Below are 24,551 nucleotides of genomic sequence, written 5' to 3' on the forward strand. Positions count from 1 at the left end.
CTAGGGCAACAAATCTCTTAAAAACAAACTACAGGCTGTTTGCAGTTAGGAAAGTGATGGAGAAAATTCACTGAGGACTGTGGGATGAACCAGTTGTTCACAGAAAGGTGTATGAACACTTTGTAGGCAGATCAGGGTGAATGCTCTTCTTGTATAGTTGTTGGCATCCGTCTGTCTCAGATGGAAGAATGCAGCTTGGGGGGGGGGCGGCGGACGTCAAACTGTTGGAGCGTCACGGCACCTGCTGTGGCTGTAGAGACCAATACAGGAGAGACATGTTTTGTTGTAGCTGGGGCAGATGAAGGCATCCGGTTGGGCTGCTGCAGATGCATTTCTTCTCTCTATGCTCCTCCCAACAGCCACTCCTCCCCTGGTCACTGCTGTGGATGCATGACCCGACTGTCTGTCTACAGGCAATGCAGTCATCAGCAAGGGATTCCCATATTTAATGGTTAATGTCGTCAGCTTTCATGTCATGTTTACAGACATCTTTGTAATGCAGAGTTGATCGGCCAACAGACCTAGTGACTGAAGCCAGCTCCCTGTAGAACACATCCTTGTGGGTCCTGCCATCTTCCATTTTGTGGACATGACCAAGCTAGCATAGACATTACTGAGAGAGAAGTACAAACATTCTGGGAATGTGCGCTTGGGAGAGCACATCTTTGTTTGAGACTCTGTCCGGTCATGTGGTGCCCAAAATCTTCCTGATACAGTGCATATGGAAGGCATTGAGGCGGCACTCCTGACAGCTGTAAGTTGCCCATGACTCTCTTCCCTAAAGCAATGTGCTCAACACACAAGCCTGGTAGACCTTCATCGTGGTATTGGTTATTCACATCACGTTCTCCCATATCTTTTTGGAGAGAACGTAGCTGCCTTGTCCAGCTCAACATTGATGGGAAGGTTGTTGGTTATGGTGGAACCCAGGTAGACAGAATTGTCTACCACCTCAAGCGTGGGGTCACCATTGCTGATGCGTGGAGTGCTGGCAATGTCCCGACCCCAGGATGTTGGTCTTCGTCAGGCTGATGGCGAGACCTAACTCCAAACAGACTTGGGCAAAATGGTTGATGAGTCTCCGTAGAGCTTCCTCAGAGTGAGCTGTCAAGGCTGTGTCATCTGCAAATAATACCTCTTGGATATGAACCTGCCACACTTTCGTCTTGGCATAGAGACGTTCCAAGTTGAAAGACCCCTGTCACTCCTTGAATGAAAGTACACACCATCTTCAGTCAAGCTGCAGGCATAGGAGATCAACAGGAGGCAGAATATGCCAAAGAGAGTCAGGATGAGAACACAGCCCTGTTTCACTCCGCAGGGAAAGTGTCTGAGGATGAGCCTCATACTGGTCGGTGCTGTTCATGTTCTTGTGAAAGGACAACATTATCTCGTGAAGCTTAGGTGGACATCCTATCTTGTTGAGCAGTGTGAAGAGTCCTTTTTGGCTGACAAGGTCAAAGAACTTTGTCAGATTTATGAAGACGATGTACAAGGGGTGTCTTTGCTCTCGGCTTTTCTCCCGCAGCTGGCGCAGTGAGAAAATTGTGTCGGCTGTTGACCTCTGAGCTCTAAAGCTGCATTGTGATTCACGATAGACCCTGTCAGCAAGTAACTGTAATCTGTTGAGAACTTAACATGGGTAAAGGCGTTCCCTGCAGTGCTCAGCAGGGACATTCCACAGTAGTTCTTACAATCACGGTGGTCACCTTTGTTCTCGCAGAGGGCCACAATGCTGAGGTTGTGCATGTTTTGTGGCATGGATCCTTTCCCCCAGTGCTGCAAGTTGTGGAGGTGCATTATGAGGGAGGAATTGAGGCCGGCTTTCAGCACTTGGAATTCCTGGGAGTTGATGGCATTGTTCAGGTTGTCGAGGGAGGGAGGGACATCCAGCTCTTCCAAGACAGACAGAGATGCTGTCAATTGCTGTTGGACGCAATGTTTTCCTGTGAGTACAGTTCTTGAGAGTGCTCTTTCCATCATTTGATCTGCTTGCTGCAGTCTGTGATGATCTCTCCAGACAAGGTTTTCAGTGGTGCAGTTTTCCTGACTGTTGGTCCAAAGGCTATCTTCATGTCTGTGTACATTTTTTGTACGAACCTCCCTTCTTATATAACTTCCCTGCAAACAAATGATCCTAAAGGCTGGACATAGTCTAAGTTTTTGTAAGTTTTGTGCAAGAAAATCAGGATGCAATGGCCAGTAATCAGGTCAAACAGCCTTAGCTGCATCCTTTCTGTGCATGGAAGAGGCTTGCTCTTGTATACTCTCTTGTGAGGAGAGTATACTCTGCATGTGCTCAGAGATACCCTACAGGAGTATCTTGGTATCTGAAGAAGTGTGCATGCACACAAAAGCTTATACCAAGAACAAACTTAAGTTGGTCTCTAAGGTGCTACTGGACAATTTTTTATTTATTTATATATATATTTCGACTGCGTCAGACCAACACGGCTATCTACCTAAATCTAGAACCCTAAGAGAATGTGAACAAATGAGCCTAGGGTACATAGAGTGCCCTCTGTCTCCCATTGGATGTTTTAAATTAGTTGCTGGAGTGCTGAGAAAGATTGGTTGTGCACTTAAAAAAGAAAAACTCTGTTAATAATCAACCAATGCATCTTTCTCATGTTGTTACTACTCTTCTCTGGAATATAGCTATAATTTGAGATTTCGACAAGGACTAGAACCTCCAGACACTTTTAATATGATTTGGAATTCTATTATGGACTATCCAGCAGAGCTGTCATTTTCAAGATAACCCACATCGCAAGCCAGGTTAATCTGAAACGGTATTTGATAATCAGATAAACACTCATTTTCTTAAAATAATTTAACCCCTGTGCAGCTGTGCATGCCCATTTTGTAGTTTTGATTTTCGTCTGCGCTTGTAATTGTTCTGCTTTATATACGCTATAAAACAAAATTTAAAAACTTCACCAGAGAAACCCGCACCACATCTTCCCCACTGTTGTGCTTTTAGGAGGCTGGGAATTGGCATCACTGACCCAGAAGAGGGGGTTGCTTCCTGGGGGAAAGGATTAGGAAGGGCAGAATCCAGGTTGGCACAGCTGCTTGCGAGGCTGCCAAGTGGGTCAGAGGAATCTCCCCGCTTTGGTCCTTGGACAGCCTGCTATCGCAAGGCTTTGTGGGGGTTCGCGCCCGCCTGCTGGACGCTCTCGCTGCCACCCCTGGCGCAGCAAAGCACAGAGCCTGCATCACCTGCTGGGAGATGGATCAAATCAGTTGCCTTTCAGGTTCCCACAGAACGAGGTAGCTGTGTGTGTGTGTGTTAGACTTTCCCGCAGAGAGTGAGACAGGAGAGTTGCTTTGTAGCTTGGCCGGGCATCTTAACTACCAGCCCAGTACACATCAGAGAAGATGTCTGCAGCTGCAAAAGCAACTGCAAAACCCTCTCCTTAATTTCTGGCTCGGCTGCGAGGGGAAAGCGTTGGCACTGATTTTGGGCACTGTTAAAGGCGACATGTTGAGAGATGGACGCTACGAGGGGCGGGAAGCACAAACCCCTGTGAAGTTCTCCTGCACAAGCACCCTCGAAAGGAGCCACCCGCCACTGCATCCTGGGAGAGGCGTGTTGCTCCTTCCTCGCCATCTCCGGGGGCGAGGGAGAGGAAAGTCCCCTTTCCTTGACAGCCACTGGGCTCCGATCTGGGAGAGTGTTTGCCCACAGACGGCAGCTTGTTTGCCATCTCTTGTCAGTGGCAGATGGCTGGCTTTCTCCTTCCTCCTTCCCTCCCCACGCATGTGTGTGTGTGTGTGTGTGTTGTGTGTACTGCTCTGGGGTGGGGTGATGGCTGTGTAGGAAGCTTGCAAAGGGAACCTGCTGGGTTAGAGAAACACCTCCCACCACCTTCATCCTGCCCCCTCCCCAAGTTCTGGGTTTCCCTTTTCTTTTACAGTTGGTTTCTGCCATTTCCCAGTCTGGGCTTTTAAGTGGAAGGCGCCAGCTTGGGGTGGCTGAGCAATGCATTCGGTCAGAGAGCAGAGAATGTGGATGCAGCCAGAGAGGCCGCAGCGGGGGCGGGGGGGGTTATGCATCTTCTGCAACAGGACAGCAAGATGTCAGTGGCTGCAGAATCTGCCTCATTTGAAGTCACACTGCTGGTTGCTACAGCTGCAGAACAGAGAGGGATGTTGGAGAATTCCAGCGAAAACAGAAGCAGGAATTGCAGGTTTTGTTTTGTTTTAATATTGCATTTATATTCCCACCTCCCCCCCCCCAGGAGCTCAAGGTAGCATACATGGGTCTCACCCTCCCTATTTCCCCCCCCCCCACACACACACAACAACCCTGTGAAGGTAGGGTAGGCTGAGAGACTGTGACAGGCTCAAGGTTACCCAATAAGTTCAATGGGGATCTGAACCCTGGTCTCCCAGGTCCTAGTCCCAACACCGCGACATCACCCTCACTTATTTGTCCCGTGTTTGGAACAGAAATCAGTCCAGCTAATACAATCAGTATTCACTGTGGTTGCTTTCAGTACAAAAATGGTACATAATTGACTGCATTTTCCTCCCCGTTTGTCATTTTACTGCAAAGGAAATGCAACACAGTGTTGCATCCATGTATTTTATGTAATTAAATGCAAACGTTGTGTTAAGTTATATGATTTCACCATGGTGGCAGTAAGACAATCAGTAAGGTGTTGTGGTTGATTTTTTTTTTTGCAGAAGATGAACTGCAGAACAGAAACGCTGCTGCGTGCTGTTATTCCTGCATTGCAGCAGGTTAGACTAGATTGCCCTTTGGATCTCTTGCAGCCCTACAATTTTATGCATAAAGGGCAGAATGGAAAAGGAGGCTGCCTTGCATCCTTCGTGACAGAGTCTCTGCTTGGAGAGGGTCCCAGGTTCAGTCCTTGGAATCTCCAGTTAGAAAGGGTCTCTGAAAGCAATGGGGAAGATGCCTCTTAGGCAGAGCACAGACTAGACAATGCCATAGGGACAAATGGTATGACCTGGAATATTGGAACCTAGTAAGTTGGCTTTTATACTGAGCCAGCTGACGGCTGGATTGATGATCTGCTTTTTGAGGATGCCCTCTTCAAAGTGGCTTACAAGCACATGCAGATGCAATATAAAACCATCTAGCAATATTAAAATGCTAGCCGTTACAAAGATTACAAGCAAATCCCCAGCCAGCCAACAACGGCATTTCGCATCGTTTGTTGATTTGTTCATGATTTATTTCTCCTTATCCTCTATATTATTATATACAGTGTTACCTCGGGGTACATACGCTTCAGGTTACAGACGCTTCAGGTTACATACTCCGCTAACCCAGAAATAACGGTTACAGGTAGGTAGCCGTGTTGGTCTGCCATAGTCAAAACAAACAAACAAACAAAATTCCTTCCAGTAGCACCTTAGAGACCAGCTAAGTCAGTGTTTTTCAACCACTGTTCCGTGGCACACTAGTGTGCCGCGAGATGTTGCCTGGTGTGCCGTGGGAAAAATTGAAAAATTACTTTATAGTCAATATAGGCACAGAGTTAAATTTTTTAACATTTTCTAATGGTGGTGTGCCTCGTGATTTTTTTCATGAAACAAGTGTGCCTTTGCCCAAAAAAGGTTGAAAAACACTGAGCTAAGTATGTTCTTGGTATCTGAAGAAGTGTGCATGCACACAAAAGCTCATACCAAGAACATACTTAGTTGGTCTCTAAGGTGCTACTGGAAGGAATTTTTTATTTTATTTTGTCCAGAAATAATGCTTCAGGTTAAAAACTTTGCTTCAGGATAAGAACAGAAATCGTGCTGTGGCGGCGCAGCGGCTGCGGGAGGTCCCATTAGCTAAAGTGGTGCTTCAGGTTAAGAACAGTTTCAGGTTAAGAACGGACCTCCGGTATGTTACCAGAGGTAACACTGCAAGTGTTGTAGTTTTTGCATTATTATTATTATTATTATTATTATACCATTTTGCATCCGGTGCGACTGAAGCCTTTGAAGAAGGCAGCCAGCCTGGTTAATAGGCAGTTTTGTTAACTGCTCGAAAACTCTGCGTGCTTTTAGCTAAAACTAGAACTCAGCAGTGAGGCCTCTCAACCTCGTGTGTGGCCAATTATTCCAGGATATTACTGGGGAGAACAGGCCAGCCTCTCCCAAACTTGAAACCCTCCAGAAGTTTTAATCTACAACTCCCATCAGCCCCAGCAAGCACGGCTGTTGTTCCACCTAGTTCAATATTGTCTAAGCCGGCCTTTCTCAACCTCGGGTTCCCAGATGTTGTTGGACTACAACTCCCATCATCCATAGCAAAGCTGTGTATCAAACAGGTGCCATAGCTGTTGTCTTTTAGGCAGCTGTTGAAGACCTACACTTCTTCACAAGCCTTTCAATATTGGGTCTGGAATTATTTTTATTTTCTCGTTGTTGATTTCTTTTTCATGGGAAGCAAATAAAGGAATAACAAGGCCAGGACCCTGGGTCCAGTTGGCCACCCTAAGAGGGAAGCAAAAAAAAGAAAAAAAGAGAGGGTGCAGCCTAAGCTGTATTGCACATGTGCTGAATGAAATTTTGTCATCCACTGGGATACCCGCTTCTCGTTGGCCAGATGCAAATAATAATAATATTAATAATAATAAATAAATAAATAAATATTATTTATACCCCACCCATCTGCCTGGGTTTTCTCAGCCACTTAGGGTTGCTTGCAGTACATATAAAAACATAGTAAAACATTGAACATTAAAAACTTCCCGATACAGGGCTGCCTTCAGACGTCTTATAAAAGCTGTGTAGTTCTTTATCTCCTTGACGTCTGATGGGTGGGCATTTAACAGGGAGGGTGCCACTACCGAGAAGGCCCTCTGCCTGGTTCCCTGCGACTTCAACCTTGCTGTCAAGAATCTGTATGAGGACTGTTCTGCTTGCCAGGTGACAAGAGGGAAACCTTTCCTCAGGGCACTCTATCATTATCACCGCCACCACCACCACCATTACTACAAAAAGATGCCCACTTGATACCTTCAGTCAGTGGAACTTGCACTTTCACAGGTTCCACATAACACTCAATTTTGTAAGAACTCAATCTTTTAGTGTGGCACACTTCGGAACTCCCTGCCTATTGATATCAGGCAGGTTCCTTCGCTGTACTCTTTTCAGTGCCTGCTAAAAACGTTTGTGTTTAGACAAGCCTGCCCAGATGTTTAGAAAGCAGATGTGAGTTTTAGTTGATTGCTGATACTGTATTAACTTTTTGAAAGTCTTAAATTATTGTTGTTAATTTTTCTTACTGATAAATTATTGGGGTTAAATTATCAAGAGGTAAATAAAGTTTATGAAATAAGGAAATAATAATAATAATAATAATAATAATAATAATAATAATAATAATAATAATTTCCCCGCCTTTCACCCCTATGGTCCCAGGGTGGGTTCCAGCATTAAAGCACAATATTAAAACAGTTTAAAACAATTTACAGAAATAAGATGGGTCTTAAAAATATGCGTTTCAGATTTCAAAATCACAGAATCGTAGAATTGTAGAGCTGGAAGGGGCTCTCAAAGGTCATCCAGTCCAACCCCCTGCAATGCAGGAATCACAGCTATAAAGAATCCCTGACAGGCTGTCATCCAATCTCTTTTTTTAAAACCTCTGAAATGTTGCAGGTGATGTGATGGGGCCCCTCTCTAACCCACCCCCCTGGCCTATGAAAGCAGCTGGGTGGCACCCCCACCCATCCAGTCACAAGCACTGTCCTTGCTGATGACTGTACCACGTCAAATGATGCAGGATGGGAACTCTCCGGGGAGTTGACACTCCTGCTCTGGGGTTTCATTTCTTATTTTTTATTTTAAAGCCACTTTGGGCTTGAAATGCCAGATAATTAGTAGCTGCTTGTTGAGAATTAAACCCACTGCATAGTAATTGGTTGCTCCGCTCCTCGTCGGCGCTCCTTTTTTCTTCCTCCCTCCCTCCCTCCCACCCCGTCGCTCCTTTGCGTTAATGTTTATTAGGCATCCCCGTGTTCAGATTATGAGCAGATTATACGAGCACCGTTGGGATGTGGCAGGTTTTGAAGTGCAGAGGAAGGAGATCGGGCAATGCTCCTGGCTTGTTAAAATGTTTCGGCAGTGGGCCTGTTTTTGTCAAATCGCCAAGGCTGACGATGAATAATTTCCAGGGCTTCTGATTGCTCAGGGAGGCAAGGGAGGGGGGAGCCCCTATTTTTAGTGCTCATCAGTGGCAAATTGTGCCCAGTTCCGAGAAGGCACAATTTATCCGAGTGGGTGTGGTAAAGGGGAGAGTATCCAAAAATAGGGGGGCTTGCAATACTCCTGTTCTGGGTGGCTTACATTCATTTATTTATTCACAAGGATATTTATATATTGCCAATGCAAGAAAAAGATGTTGTGCAATGAAATCATTATGGTTGAATGCCAGCTGGCCTGGAAGCAGAGGCAGCCAGGTGAGTGAGAGCGTAACAAGAGTCCACTGGATCAGACCCATAGTCCAACATGTCCAGCATCCTCTTCTCACAGTGGCCACCCAGATGCCCCCAAGGGAAGCCTGCAAGCAGGATTAGAACACAAGAGCACCCTCCTTGGAGAGACCGGGGTTCAAATCCCCACTCTGCCATGAAGCTCACTGGGTGACCTCAAGCCAGTCACTGCCTCTCAGCCAAATCTACCTCGCAGGTTGTTGTTGTGAGGATAAAGGTGGGTGGGGGGGGGAGGAGAAGGATGTATGCCACCTGGAGTGCCTTGGAGGAAAAGGTGGGACAGAATGTAATAAATAGATAGTGGACATTTTGCCTGGCTAGGGTGGCAGAATTGATGGTGGGAGCGAGGAGGATGGTGCATTGAAGCAGAAATTATGCTACCTCTTTCCCCAGAGAAGGCTGTCAAGGAACCAGTTCCTGTTGCCCAACTGTGGGCGCCCTGTTGGCCCCCCTCCTTCCTTCCCTACCCCCTCTTATTGGTATGAAGGGGGGGCGTTCCTGGTGGCTCTTTCTGCCAAGGGCTCCTCCTTCCCTGCCTCCCTCCCCAGCTCAGAATCGTAACATTCAATCAGCATTTAATGGGCACCTAGAATCTCTAATTAAAGCCCCAGCCAGTCTCGGAAGAGTGTGCAGAGATTTGAGCTTTGGCACATCTCTGAAAAAAAGGCTCTGCCTGCTTTGAGGCAAGGGATTGTACTGAAGACCAGGGATGCGTGCTCAGCTTCAGGCAGAAGATCAGCCGAGCTGGGGGTTTGTTTGCCGTTTGTTCTTGGCTGCCAACTGTTGAGCGCTTTTGCCGGGCTCCGTGGTAACCATGGCAATCTTGGTTATTTTTGGCCTGGAATGGTCACCCCTTGGCCACCTTTAGCTACCCGATACAATTGCATTCAGTGGTGGGAGCGTGGGCTGCCTGTTTCTCGTTTGGGTCCAGGAGGTGGTGTGTTCAGAGGGTCCCCATCACTAACCATGGCTCATAGACCTATTCTTCCTCCAGTCCCCTCTTTTAAAGCCATATTAAGTCGCGTGTCTGTAGCATGTGGTCTGTGTGTGCACTTGGGAAACCAGAGTTGAAATCCCTGCTTAGCCATGAAACTTGCTGGGTGATCTTGGGCCAGTCATTGTCTCTTAGCCTAGTCTACCATGAAGGGTCGTTGTGGGGATAAAATGAGGAGGAAGAGAAGCAAGCATACCACCCTGATCTCCTTGGAGGAGGAAAGACGGGATATAAATACCATAGATAAGATAAGGGGAAGAAGCCAGTGGCTCTCACCAGATCCTGCACTGGCAAATTTCCTTTGCCTCTTCTGATCTGCATTGCTAAAGAGCCAAAGCCCCAGCACAAGGAGCCAGTGAGGTAGACTTGAGTGGGGAAGATCTGTGTTCAAATCCTGATTCTGCCATGAAGATCCCTGCGGATGGACAGGGAAATGCTGAAATCTCTCTCTCTCTCTCTCTCTGAATCCAGCCTTCTTCAGCCCTGTGCCCTCCTGATGTTTCAGACTATAACTATGCCAGCATGGCTGTGCTTCCCATCACCCCACAGCAGCACCCTCTTATAGTCCCAAACAACTGGAGGGCACAAGTTTGGAGAAGCCTGGATGAGAATAATGCTGAGGATGGGAAGGGGTGGGACAGGAATGTGACTGACAACCTGATGAGCGAATGCAAAGTTGGGTTGTGATTGGACCCAGGGCTCGCGTGGTTCCTGTTATTAATCAATCCCAGAACATTTTAACACAAGGGGCAGGCCCTGACCATACCTTTAGAAGCACAGCCAATCCACATTTAATGCACTTGACTTTTCCCAAGGAATATTGGGTGATGGGAATTGTAGCTGTATGGGGGGAACTACAGTTCCCAGGATTCCTGGGGGGGGGGAGAGTCATGTGCTTTATAGGTGCTTTAAATGTAGGGTGTGCATCTGCCCCACGAGATATTGGATACCGGTGTGCAAGAGCTTCATATCTGTTTTCTGCAATGTTGGTAGTGCTCACAGTTGCTGGGATTTCTGTGTGTGTGTCTGGACCTGTTCATGGGCAGCACAGGAAGAGATGAATGTGGCAATGGAGAATTGCAACTTTAGCATGGGGTGGCAGGGATTGTAACGGAGAGGCACACTGGTGTGGAAAATCACTCTTGAACCGACTTCTCCCCACAGCTGTGAATGGAAGCTGGCCTTTCCTCCTCTTACTTAGAATCACAGAATTGTAGAGTTGGAAGGGGACGACCAGGGGTCATCTAGTCCATCTAGGCATTGCAGGAATCATAGCTAAAGAACCCCTGACAGATGGCCCACCCAACCTCTGTTTACATATCTCCAAGGAAGGAGAGTCCACCACCTTCTGAATGAGCCCATTCCACTAAGTCAAACTGCTCTTACCATCAGAAAGTTCTTCCTAATGTTGAGTCGGAATCTCCTTCCTTGTCATTTGAATGTACTGATTTGGATCCTACCTTCTAGAGCAGCAGAAAACAAGCTTGCTCCACGTCTCATGTGACAGCCCTTCAGATATTTGAAGAAGGCTGTGCTGTGCCTCTCAGTTCTTACCTTCCACAGGCTAAACACCCCCAACTTCCTCCACCATTCCGCATAATGCTTAGTTTCCAGGCCCCCCACTCCTTTTGGTTGCCCCCCTCTGCACACATTCCAGCTTGTCAATACCCTACTTAAACTGTGGTCTGTGCTGGAGTGCAGATCTACCTTTCCTTGGCTGCGTACACACTATACACTTAAAGCGTATTCAATGCACATTCTTTCCCTCAAAGGTTTCTGGGCAGTGGCGGACTTTGGGCTTTCAAATTTCAGCTGCGCCAAAATTTGGTGCCCTCTACCCTCTCGCCTTCCGTTCTAAGTCATTGTGGCAGTGCCCCCTGTGGCGCCCTCTCAGCTTGGCACCCAGTGCAGGCAAACCAGTCGCGCTGCCCTAAAACCGCCCTTGTTTGTAGTTCACACCACTCAGCACAGTTACAGCTCCCAGTAACTCTTAGCAAACTATATTGGCCAGAATTTTTTAAAGTGGCAAATGCAGCCAGCCGGGCTGTTGGTTTAGAGTTAGTAATATGCAAGGCGATGGAAGAGACATTTGACTCAGTTTGCATTTTAATGTGAACCAGCCTAATTCAGCTCCCTGGAAGAATCAGCAATCGGGGGATGCAGCTGTCCTTTGAAATTCAAACTTCTCTGACCAAAATATCTCTACAAAAGATGGGTCTCTTAGGGGGAAGCGTGCATGAAAATGCAAATATGCACTTGTTTGCATAAAATGTGTATACAGTATTAGGCAAAAATGCACACAAAGAAGGGGGGAATTAAGAGAAATCGTCAATAAAATGCAGCATTTTTTTGGTGAGGGTTTTTTAAAAAATAGCAAAAATTTGACCATCCATCCATCCCAAATTATAACTAAGAATGAAATTACTTTTGAGGAGCTGGCTGTCCACTTGAAAGGCCTTTAATTTTCTTCTTCAGAACCACCAAATGATGTAAGTCGGTGCAATTGTTTGTTTTTCTGGGGTGCGACACCTGAGGAAGGTGAGGAGCTGAAGTCCTGTGGCCAATTTTTCAAGGGAGAGTTTCTGGCGTGAGCTCAGCTTTTGTGGAAACCTTCACCCTCCAACCCTGATCCCAGCATTCTGTAGTGAAGAGGGTATTAAACTCTGCACATGCTCATGGGTACCCTCCTCTTTATTTATGCTTGACCCACATCAAACCCAGAAGTCTGAATGGGCTTCCCTGAGTGCTATGGAAGATCTGTGCAAGATCACAAATTGGCTGAGACCCGAACCCAGGATCTCCACCTCTGAGTCCACTGTGATTTGTCTCCCCCAGGCAGTGATGCATTAAAATCTGGCACCTTCACAGACCCTCTCTCCTCCATGATTCCAGTGAAAGGATGGGGGCTGTCCAAAGTAATGAAATCCAGGAAGAGCTGGTTTCTTTAATATATAAATTAGATATAAAATAAAAAATAAGCTGGCTTATACTGTATTCAGTTTCAATTTCCCCCATTGACAGGAATTCGATTCTCTGGTGTAGCAGCAAATCGATCCCCAGCGGTGGAAGTCATTAGCATCTACTTGCGCCAGCAGTTTATACCCACAGGCGGAGGCCAGATGGATGCCAGGGGGGGTCCCTCGCCTCATCTCTTGCCCCCCCACCCACTCATCCACCTCCCCCTCTTCTTCTGCAGCCCAGCCAACCTGTTTTGCTGCTTCTTAATGTCATCGTGTTGACAAGCTAAGCGATAAGATCAAATAAGGCTTCTGCGCTGCTGAGAGGCGCAGTGGTGCATCTTGGGAGATGATGCTCCAGAGGCTGGAGCGTGCGCCTCCAACCTCAGCCTCCTTGGGACCTCAGCTGACCTCGGAAGCAGAGGCAGCCCCTGCATCAGCTCTGCTCTGCTGCCAGGGCAGGCCCTTAAAATTGGGGCACTGTAAAGAGTGGGTGGGTGGGCGGAGATTTGGATACTGCAGCCTGTACACAAGTTTGAATACATTTGCATACACCTCTCTAATTTGCATAACACTAGCTGTTTGTCTTGAAGAGTCTCTTCTCCAGGCAACCATGCTCAGCAACCCCACTGTGTTCTTTTTGTCTTTCTGCAAGGCTCCACATGTTTTCTAAATGATTCTCTTTTTTTTTTCAAAGAATTTATTAATTTTCCACATTAAACAACAAATGAACAGAAAATAAACCACACAAAAACAAATATAACAACACTACAATTACAATAACAAAAACAAAGAAAAAAGAAAGAAAAACTTATACATACCTAACGCACAAATACTGGAACACTGCAAACTTATTGTTTAAATCTAATTTCAAATAATAATTGGGGGACTTCCCCCGTTCTCTCATCTGTGTTCAGTTCAAATTTACTTTAGTAACTTTGTAACTAATTTATCATTCATTCACCATTATTCTTAATCCATATCCTATAACATCTAGTTTACCACAATTAACTTATTTCTAACCTTATTAATATAAAAATTACTTATACAGTACTTCTTCTATACTATTTTAATCTGACATTGTATAACTAAAGCCACTTATATACTCTGATTCTGCTTCAAATGTCCAATTTTTCACGATGTTTTCTAAATGATTCTCATAGCCACGAGGAGGCCGGCGCTAGGACTGAGTGAACATAAGGACATGAACATTTGCCTCCGTGGCCCACCTAGTCCAGCATCCTGTTCTCTCAGCGGCCAGTCAGATGCTTTTGGGAAGCCAGAAACAGGACACGAGTTGAAGGTCCTCTCCCACTGTCTGCATCCCTGCAAATGGTACCCAGAGGCATACTTCCTCCGGCAGCACAAGGGATGATGCACAGAGCTAGGAGTCTTCTACCTGTGTGGCCTGTGGCTTTCCGAAAGATGAAAAATGTGCTTCAGTTTTGAAGGGTCTTGTCAGGCACTGAATTCACAGATCGATGTGGTTGTTTTAAATCAGTCTTTGCCTGTCGGTTTCTGGTGATCTTCCAAGCCCATTGGTGAAATTTAACCCCCGTACCTCTTTGCTACTTTGCTGGGTGAGGGGTACAGGCAATGACCCTCCTCTAACCTTTCAACATTTTCCTCCCTCCCTCCCTCCCTCGCTGACCACAACCTCACTTAACCTGGTGTTGAGTTTGGGGTATGGATAGTGTCTGGAAATACTTCGCCGTGGTGTGCCATGCAGTGAATTTCTTGATGCTGTCTCCCATTATCCTGCCAAATGAGAAGGAACTTTACCCAGAGTGAGGCTTGTAGGGGAGCTGGTCACATTCTCTTTAGCATATAAGTGAAATCTGGTACTCTATAGCCACCAACCTCAATGGCTTTGAAAGGAGTTTAGGTAAATTGGTGGACAACAAAACGATCAGTGGCTACTAGTCATGAAGGCTGTATTCTAGCTCCCCAGCTAGAGGAATAATGCCTCTGAATACCAGTTGTGAATTACAAGTTGGGAGGCTGCTGCTGTGCTCAGGTCCTGCTTCCATGCTTCCCAGAGGGTCATCTGGTTGGCCACTGTGAGAACAGGCCCCCATTTCGTCTGATCCAGCAGTGCAAGGCTCTTCCTTTGTTCTGATGTTCCTTCCTACCTGTCAAGGTGGCAGAGATGCTTGCCGATATAAGAAGTGGTTCTGCACACACTATGGAAGTTGTGTGTCCAGTTCTGGGTGTTGTAATTTAAGAAGGATATTGACAAGCTGGGATGTGTGCAGAGGAGGGCGGGCAAAATGATCAAGGGTCTGGAAACCAAGCCTTATGAAGAAAGGTTGAGGGACTTGAGTCTGTTTGGCTTGATGGAGGAGGAGATGGAGAGGTGATGAGTCTCTTATGACTACTCTGTTTCAGGGCTGCAACAAGTCAGCCACAGAGCAAGTGGCAAAGTTTTTGAATATGGCCGTCTGTATTTGACCAGTTGCAATTGCCTGATATATATGCACATGCTGTGTTTGGCATTATTATTCTGGGTTTTACTAGTTGCATCAGTGTGCATTTTTGGCAGTGTCTATTGTTATATGATGGTCATTAGTTGCCTCCACAGTTGGAAGCAGCGATCCTTCTGAATACCGGTACCAGTTGCTGGAAAAACCGCAGGAGGGGAGATTTGCTCTTGTGCTCAGATCCTGCTTTCCCATGAGCATCTGGTTGGCCCCTGTGAGAACAGGATGCTTGACTTGATAGGCCATTAGCCTGGTCCAGCAAGCTCTTCTTATGAGGCACTGCTGCCTGAAACCTTGGGGAGCTGCTACCAGCCAGTGCCGGCAATACTGAGCTGGGTGGACCAGTGATCTGGCTCTGTGCTTCTTAATGCCGCCAACACCCCGTATACTTACGTGGCTTAAATTGCAAATGATTCATTGAGGGAGCTGCTAAATAAAAGCAAATTCCGGAGCGCACGTCCTTCCTTGCACCCTCCCCATCCATCGCCGCCCTTCGAGTCCTCTTCTCCGTCCGCCCCCCCCCCCCGCGCCTTTCCTTCTGCGCTGCTCCTTAACAAGCCAGCCTCTCTCCCCTGATTGTGCTTTCCCTGTCAAGAAGACCGATGGCTGTTCTCTACTCTTAACCCCATTATCAGCACACTGCTCCTTCTCCTGGTCTCAGGGAAGTAGCAAATGGGAAATTGGATTGTGTGGGTGCTTCCTCCAACCCTCGGGCGGAAGGAGGGGTGGGGTGGGGAGGCCTGATCCTTTCCTTCGCGGGTGCACATCCTGTTGTCTTCCTGGGTCCTGCGAAATAGACTGGGGTGGGGGTTCTGTTTTTTGTGTGCTTTCTCCTTTTTGGACTGCTATAGGAAGTTGCCTTAAACGGGGTCAGTTCTTTGATCCATCTAGTTCGTTACTGTCTACACCAACTGGCAGCAGCTCTCCAGAATTTCAGGCGGGAGTCCTTCCTGACCTTTCCCTAAAAATAAAATCGAGTAAGAGTCTAGTCCTCATGATTCTGAACAAAAGGATGAAATAATAGCAGCCCTTTATTGTATCAGACTATTGGTCCATCTAGCTCAATACTGCCTACACTGACTGGCAGCGGCTTTCTGGGGATTGGAGTCCTTCCTGGCCTTACCCAGAGATGCCACTGGGACATCTTCTCTGCCTCTGTGGCCCTTTGCTAGATATATCTCTATATACAGTGGTATCTCGGTTTACGAACTTAATCCGTTTCTGAAGTCTGTTCTTTAACCAAATCCGTTCTTAAACCAAGGCACGCTTTCCCTAATGAGGCCTCCTGCCGCCGGTGCCCTTCCACCGTTGGGCTTCCTTCGTAGACTAAGGTAAAGTTTGCAAACTGGAACACTGCTTCTGAGTTTGCGGAGTTCGTAAACCGAATAGTTCATAAACAGGGTTGTTCGTAAACCGAGGAACCACTGTATTCCTTTCTACATGAAAACACAATCCAGATTTTTAATGGTGAGCATTAGGAAATCTGTAGCAATGCTTGTGGGGACTACATTACATTATGTGCTCTAAAGCAGCTGTCCCCAACCTGGCGCCTTCCAGATGTTTTGGAGTCCCATCAGCCCCCTCCCCTCCCAGCATCACCATTTCTTTCTTTCTTTAACCCCCTCCAAATTTAATACTACCTGATTTTAATAAAGCCTCAAAGCAAAACATTGGAAGTATCAGTAAAAGCACAATAAACTAACTAAAATCAACACTAAATGATCAAAACATGTGAAACTTCGATTGGGTGTAATTGTTATCATATCATCTGTGCTGGCTCAAGGAGCAGATGGGAATTTAGTCCAAAACATATGGGGGGGCACCAGATTGGGGAAGGCTGCTGCCAAGGGGACTTTGGTTTCACACGGAGATCTCAAGGCTCCCAGAGTGTCTTCTCCAAGATTGAAGCAGATTTTCATCTGTCTCCACCCCACCCCACCCCCCCAAACACACAGAAACCCTCCCAAGACAAATCTGGGGTTGCCATAGCAACTTCCTCCCCTTGCAATGATATTTGTGGAATTTCTGATCCCGGGAACCTGCAGCTCGTTTGTCTTATCCTTTTGCTCCGCTCTTCCTCTGTTGGCAGAAATGGCCATTTGTGGTTGCTTTTAGCATGGGCCAAGGACCCTTTTCTGAAGCACATCTCTCTCTCCCCATCAGCCTCCATCCATCTCCTGAATCAGCCATAGCAAGTGGGGAGAGAGAGAGGTGTGCTTCCCATCATCCTCCCTCCGGTTGAACATAAGAACACAACATCAGATAAGCCTGCTGGATCAGGCCAGTGGCCTGTCTAGTCCAGCATCCTGTTCTCCACAGTGGCCAACCAGATGCCCCAGTGGGGAACCCGCAAGTGGGATTTGAGCGCAAGAGCACAGCCACTGCTATTCAGAAGCATTGCTTCCTCCCGTAGTAAACGCAGAGCATAGCCATCATGGCTAGTAACCATTGATAGCCCTTTCCTCCAGGAATTTGTCTAATCCTCTTTTAAAGCCGTGCAAGTGGGTGGCCCTCACTGCCTCTTGTGGCACTGAGTTCCATAGTTTAACAATGTGCTGTGCCAAGAAGTCCTTTCTTTAACAGATAGAAGGATGGCTGATAAAATGATTGGCTAGGCTAACATGTTTAATTAGAGTAAACCCCTTACTAACATTCATTAAGGATTGAACATTTCTTGTGGACTTTTTGCATGAAAGAGAAAATGAACTTGTATTTGAAGATTATAGAAGATAGAACAGTTGGATCTTAAAGAATGAATATCATATGTAGCTGCAGAGAGCCATAAGTCCTTTTATTTTACTCTAGTTTTTTCTTTCTCTCCCCCCCTTTCTTTCTCCTCCTTTAGATTTCTCCTTTTCTTGTATTTTCTTCCTTCTGCCTTTGTTCTCTTGTAGTCTAAGCACCAGTTTTATCTCAGTATATTATAAAAAGATACAGTACTTTGTAATGACTATGTATTTCTGTATATCTTCAAACAAGGATCAATAATGAAAATTTAAAACAAACAAACAAAAAGAAGTAATTTCTTTTACCCATCCTGAATATCCCAACCTTCTGCTTTGCTGGATGTCAACGAGTTCTAGTGCTGTGAGAGAATGTTTCTCAAGCCACATTTTCTGTGCAATGCCTAATTCCATAAACCATCATTGTGTTGCCTCCAGCTCACCTTTCCTCTAAACTTAAAAGTCCCAAACCCTGCAACCTTTCCTAACAGGAGAGTCGCTCTATTCCCTGGGTGTGTCCCCAATCCTCCCCTGGGATATTGCTGCAGGGACGATGAGGAAGGCATCCTTCTGCCTGAGCCAGAAACAGTTTAGACCAAGTCGGAAAAACACCACATCTAGTGCAGTATTGCCACCCTGGAGGAATCCTACACCTTATTCTGTTTCTTCCACACCTCTAATCCTTACCCTCTCTTTCTCCTTGTTGTTTGTTTCTCCTTCAGAGCTCCTGGGATCAACCAAGAGGGTGAATGTGAATTTCCAAGACACTGATGGGTAAGTAGGTGAAATCTGTTTTTCCATTAGCACCCGTGGGATAGCGGTCCAGTGTAATGAGGGTGGGGGGTTTGAAGGGCTGTTCCTATCTCTGCAGCAGGGTCCTTGTCTCCAGCATCCGACAGCTGTCCAGTGAGCAGGAAAGGGGAGATTTTTAGCTACCGTATGATCCAAGGATTTAGGAACATGGAAAAGGCAAGGAAAAGAAGCCTTATGAGGAACGGTTGAGAGAGATGGGGATGTTTATCCTGGCGAAGAGATGTGGGCTTTTGGTTTTAACTGGAAAAGCCTTAAAACCAGATTAGCACTTGGAGTGGTGTCCAACAACGCTTCCTCTGCGTTCTCCTGCCTCTCCAGTGCTTTAGCAGAGTGTTTCTTCACTTCTTACTTCTTCATGCGCAACGGTGTGTGTACCTTTCGTGCCAGCAATTAAACTCCCACAAAGTCTGGCTTGATTAAAGCAAGTAAGCTTTATTTACAAGCATATAAATTACAGAGCTTTCCCCGGAGATTGAGAAGCCATCTCCGGTCTCTCCGATCCTCTCAAAAGTGAAAGTAGGACTGACCAAGAAATAAACGGTGCGTCACATAAATCACAAAGGCATTGCATACAGCAGATAACCCGGATGTTGTGACACATCCTCCCTGTGGGAGGAGCGAACTGTTGAGCTTCTTTAACTCTGAAAGCTCCAAACATCCTCACACCCCCTCTCGCTCCTCTCCGCAGGGGAAGCGGTAAGCATGCTGCTTACCCTACAAACAAACCTACACAGAACTCCCTATGACGTTGGAAGCTAAGTGGTTTTGTGAACCCAACTGCTAGGTTCACCTGACCAGGACAGTATTTCAGCTTCTCCAAGCTGGTCTGACTACCTTGACACACGTCTCGGAAGAAAACGTCCAGGTGTTTGGGTCTGGACATCCTCACAAGAGAGGACTGAGAAGAGGGGTTATGTTAGATATCTGAAGGGCTGCCGCACGAACATGAAGCAAACTTGTTTTCTGTAGCTCCAGAGGGAAGGACCCAAACCAGTGGATTCAAGTGATAGGAAATGAGATTCTTTGGGAAGCCCAGAGCTTTGTCCATTGGTCAAGGCTTCCTCCAATCCTGTCAGATCCTGGACACAGCAAGACAGTGGCCATTAAGAATCTTTCTGTCTCCCACAGATGGAAATAGTTAATGGTCAAGAGATCCTTTTTGGGGGGGAGAGGGGGGAGGGATGGATAGTGGCTTTCCCCAGACATTGGGAACCACAACTCCCATCAGCTTCCCAACATCAATACAGCTCCGCTGCCCGAGACTGATGGGAACTGTTGTAGTCCTCAAAATCGGGAGGGTAGCAGGCTGGGGAAAGTTGCTACCTAGAGGGCTCGCTCCAGCTGTGCATGGGTGCGGCCAACCTTGCAGGGTTGTTGTGAGGCTAAAACGGGGAGAGGAAGAGAATTGTGCACGCCACCTTGAGCTCCTTGGAGGAAAGGTGGGATAAAGAAATAATAATAAAATAAATAAGTTGGTGGAAAGGCTTGCAGGAGGGGGGACATGAAGAAATTTCTCTTTGTTCTTAAGACCCCCTTGCGTTGCCTGCATCCGGTTTTGCAGGGGACCTCATGAAGCTTTCTCGGTGTACATCACAAGCACTGTGCCTGGCCTCCCCATGCTGGATCAGGCCGGTGGCCCATCCTGTTCCCACAGTGGCCGACCAATGGGAAACCTGCAAGCAGGATTCAAGCACAAGAGCCCTCTCCCCTCCTGCATTTCCTAGCAACTGGCATTCAGAGAAGCGTTGCTGCCTCCGACTGTGGAAGCAGAGCAGTAGCCACTGATAGTCCATGATTTTGTCACATCCGCTTTCAAAGCCATCCAGGTCAGTGGCCTTCACTGCCTCCTTTGAGACTTGGATCTTGACTCCTTATATGATGCGTTGCGCTCCATCCCACCCTTCAGCAAAAGGAGGAAATGACGCAAAATTAGAGAGAGCCATTGTACAACCCTGTCTGAATTGCATAATTTATGCAGGGCACAGAATTCTGAGCGCAGAATTCTTAATTCCGTTCGCTGCACGTGCCTGAAAGGGGCGGCGGGGGGGGGGGAGAAACAATTCTGCTGCCTCACGAGGTGACCTCGTTTGCTTCCCATTCCTTTTCCATTCCTTTCCTGATATAAGAAAGCTGCCAGATAATTCCACTGTTGCAATGACTTGTAGGAGATGAGAGAAGGCAATTTTTGCTGAGATGGAAAATAGTACAAAGGAGCAAACTTCCCCCTCCTTCTCTGCACTCCCCAGGTGAGGTCTCTGTGAATTCAGGTTAGTGGGTCCTTCCAGAAAACCAAAGAACATAAGGAGTGCCTGGCTTCCAGATCAATCCAATGACCCATCTAGTCTGACATCCTGTTCTCACTGGGGCCAACCACCAAACGGCATCAAAAACAGCAGCAAACACAAGCTCTTTGTCCAGGTTGTGGGGCAAATAGCAGGAGATGACTATTGGCTTTATGCTTCAGGGTACCTGAGTGGACTCTGCTGGAACCAGGATGCTTGACTAGATAGGCTTTTGGTCTAACCCTGTAGCAAACCATACATTTAAAGTACAAAATCCCCCCCCAAAGAATCCTGGAAATCGTAGTGACCCCTAGCAGAGCTACAGTTCCCAGTACCCTTAAACTACAGTTCCCATGGTTCTTTGGGGAAAGTCACGTGCCCCAGAGGAAGGGTGGGATATGAAGCCTCGTAGTGTCCAAGATGGTTGGATTTGGGGGGGGTGCACTGTTAGGTATAAAGCCCTCTACAACTCGGGGCCAGGATACCCAAAAGATCATGGCACCCAGTCAATCATGGCTGTTTACAGGCTGTCTTGAAGGCACCATCTTCCCAGGGATATCTGTTCCCTGCAATGTAGGCATTGGGCTTTTAGTGTTGGGGCACTGGCCCTTTGGAATGTCCTCCCCTTAAACAGTGGCGGAGCTTCATGCTCCGGCACTGGGGGGGGGGGCGGAGAGCAGGCGGGGGCAGAGCTGGCGTGCATCCTGGGGACATGGCACGCCGCCTGCGGGGGTGTGGTGCCCAGCGTGGGTGGGAGGCGGGCGCAATGGCACCCCACCGGGATCGCGCTGCCAGGGGTGGTGCACTCCTCTTCCTCCGCCAGTGCCCTTAAATATTAGACAGGTGCCATCTCTGACTTCTTTTTGGTGGAATTGTTCTTAAGCCGCTTATATTGTTTTAATTGCTTGTTTCTTTCCATCCTGGGCTCCTTTATTTATTTTATTTAGTTCAACAAATTTATACACCACTTGATTGTTTTAAAAACAACAACCCTCAAAGCGGTTTAGGAAAAAAAGACAAAACGATAAAATTGCCAACGATAATTTGAGACTTTCGAAAAGTCAAAATAACAGTGGACTAACCACAGAGTCTAGGGCTTGCTGATCAGAAGGTCGGCGGTTCGAATCCCTGCCATGGGGTGAGCTCCCGTTGCTCGGTCCCAGCTCCTGCCCACCTAGCAGTTCGAAAGCATGTCAAAGTGCAAGTAGATAAATAGGTACCGCTCCAGCGGGAAGGTAAACGGCGTTTCCGTGCGCTGCTCTGGTTCGCCAGAAGTGGCTTAGTCATGCTGGCCACATGACCCGGAAGCTGTGTGCGGACAAACGCCGGCTCCCTCGGCCTATAGAGCGAGATGAGCGCCGCAACCCCAGAGCCGGACACGACTGGACCTGATGGTCAGGGGTCCCTTTACCTTTACCTTAAGAACAAATTAAAATTCGCGCCAACCTTCTACATACGTAGATAGGCTTGCCTAAGCAAAAAAATGCTTTTAGCAGGGACTGAAAAGAGTACAGTGAAGGCGCCTGTAGGTTGTTAAGGGCTTTGAACTTGGCCCTTTGAGAGGGAGGGTGGGATATAAAATTAATAAGCAGTCGTAAATAAAAAGAGCAACTTCTGGAGGGCTCCAGGTTGGGGAAGCCCGCTTTGGTGGAAAAGAACGGCTCTGTCCTCTCCTGGGCAGGTGCCACCTCCCTTTCCAAGCAGCCCGTGCAGACAGCTTGGCAGGCGGCAAGCGGAGGAGACGGAGAAGTAAATGAGTCTTTGCTGAAAGACGAGGGGGCGGAAAGGGGGGGGCGCTTCTTCCATTAGCTGGAGAGAGGCGCAGACTCCCACGCAGAGCTGGGCTCTTCTGGCTGCAGGCAAGGGATGGGTGCTCAGCATAGCCTTTTCTGGCCCTGTGCAGGCAGGGGAGAGAATAGGGCTCTTTGGTCAGTATCCCCTCATAGAGACCAGAGGCCCTCCAAGCAAGGAGCCACGTGTGTGTGTGTCCGAGAGAGGAAGGGAGAGAGAGAAATACCTCGCTGCTTTGTATCTCAATGTGCCAGCTGAACTGGTGCCACTGCTGTGGCCTTGCAGAATATTTGTTAACGGTTGCCTTTCATACCCCACCTTTTCCTCCAAGGAGCTCAAGGCAGAGTATATGGTTCTCCACCCCCCCCCCCGCTCCCCACTTTTATTTTATTTGGTTATTTAACAGATTTGTATAATCACCTGTACCCGTAGATCTCAGGGCAGTTCACAACATAAAAACGCAGAGAAACAAACCGAAATGGCTCAGTGGAGCCGTTTGTTCCCTGCGAGAGGGATATTTTTGCTTTTCTTGTGGAGTGATCTAAGGAAGAAAAATAACAGGAACAGCCCTCCCTGCTGGAAGCATTTCGGAGGCGCCCAAGTGTGTTTCTCACGTCCTCCCCATGGCCCCCAGACGCACAAATCTCAGGGAATGCTAAAATCCACGCTTCTGGGCAGCTTTCCTGGAAAGAGCAGGAGAGGCAGATTTGTTGAGTCCCATTGCGCGCTCTCTCCCTCTCTCTCTCTCTCTCTCTGTGTGTATGTGTGGAATTGCTACAGTGCCAAGCAGACCCCACGAACCCTGTGCTAAATTGGGGCATTCCTTAGCAGCTATAATAACTCTGCTCTGGTTTACATCTGGAGAGTTTGGGTCTGTGCTTTTATGGAAATGTTTGGAAAGCTGTGTGCGTCTTCCTCAAATATCCCGGGATCAAGATATGACTTACGTGCACGCATCCAGCCCGTAATCCTCATCTCTGCCTCTCCATCCAAAAAACCCACCAGTCATTTAATTCATTAATTTATTTTTCAAATTTTTCCGTCTTCCTCTTTAGCCCCCAAAGGTTCTCGGAGCAGCTACCCATTGTTTAAAAGCAGTAAAACGATAATAAGCTGGAAGTAGCAGCGAGAGGCAGAGTTGTATATCAGTACCAAATCAGGTTTAATCCAGGATCTAAAAAAATAAGCTAAGAACACACAGATAATAGATATATAATTTTTGCATATGTTTTCCAAACATCATTTAACATTCCTTCATATCTTATACAATATTTTTGGACTTCCATCAACCGCGTCTAAAGATTTCCAATCTTAACTTAATCTTATATTTTCATAATTTCACTATTACTTTTAATAATCTATAACCAATTATCATTTTCCTAAATTTTCTCTGTAGTATTTCATATAGTCCTCCTTACAAAACTTCTTGCAAACCTACTAGCGTAATTTGTTGTTTACAATTGTTTTTCAAATAGTTCTCAAACTTTTTTCCAATTTTCCAAGAACCTCTGGTCCCGTCGGTTTCGAATTCTCCCTGTCATCTTGTCCAATTCTGCATAGTCCATTAACTTGGTCTGCCACTCTTCTATCGTTGGTAATTCTTCTTGTTTCCATTTCTGTGCCAATAGTACTCTTGCGACTGTCGTCGCATATAAAAACAATTTTTTATCTTGTCTACTAATATCCTCACCTACAATGCCAAGTAAAAAAGCTTCTGGTTTTTTTTAAATGTATATTTCAACATCTTTTTCATCTTGTTATATATCATTTCCCAGAAGCTTTTTACTTTCTTCCATTCCCACCACATGTGCTAAAACGAAGAATGCATAGATAATTTTTAAATGTGTGTGGGTCAGCGGGGAAAGTATTTCACTGGCACCAAGATATATATCAGGGGCTTGGCAGGCCTCTCCAGGAAGGTCAGCATCTGCCTCCAGGGGCTGAGATAGCAAGGAAGGACCGGTGATGATGATAATTAAATTTATTACCTGCTCTTCAACAGCAGATCCTAGGGTAGGATGCAACCAACTAACACCAAAGCCAGTT

At 46.8% G+C, this 24,551-nt stretch overlaps 1 protein-coding gene across 1 annotated transcript in view; it reads left to right on the forward strand.

Moving 5' to 3' along the window:
* Positions 1–24,551, forward strand: part of CASKIN1 (CASK interacting protein 1) — a 102,950-nt gene that overhangs the window by 43,552 nt on the left and 34,847 nt on the right. Inside the window, exon 2 of the mRNA XM_033166721.1 lies at positions 18,342–18,393. Coding sequence (XP_033022612.1) covers positions 18,342–18,393 — 52 coding nt within the window. The remainder of the gene's footprint in view (positions 1–18,341; positions 18,394–24,551) is intronic.

The sequence above is a fragment of the Lacerta agilis genome, chromosome 13 (assembly GCF_009819535.1).
Source record: "Lacerta agilis isolate rLacAgi1 chromosome 13, rLacAgi1.pri, whole genome shotgun sequence".
Taxonomy (NCBI): Eukaryota; Metazoa; Chordata; class Lepidosauria; order Squamata; family Lacertidae; genus Lacerta; species Lacerta agilis.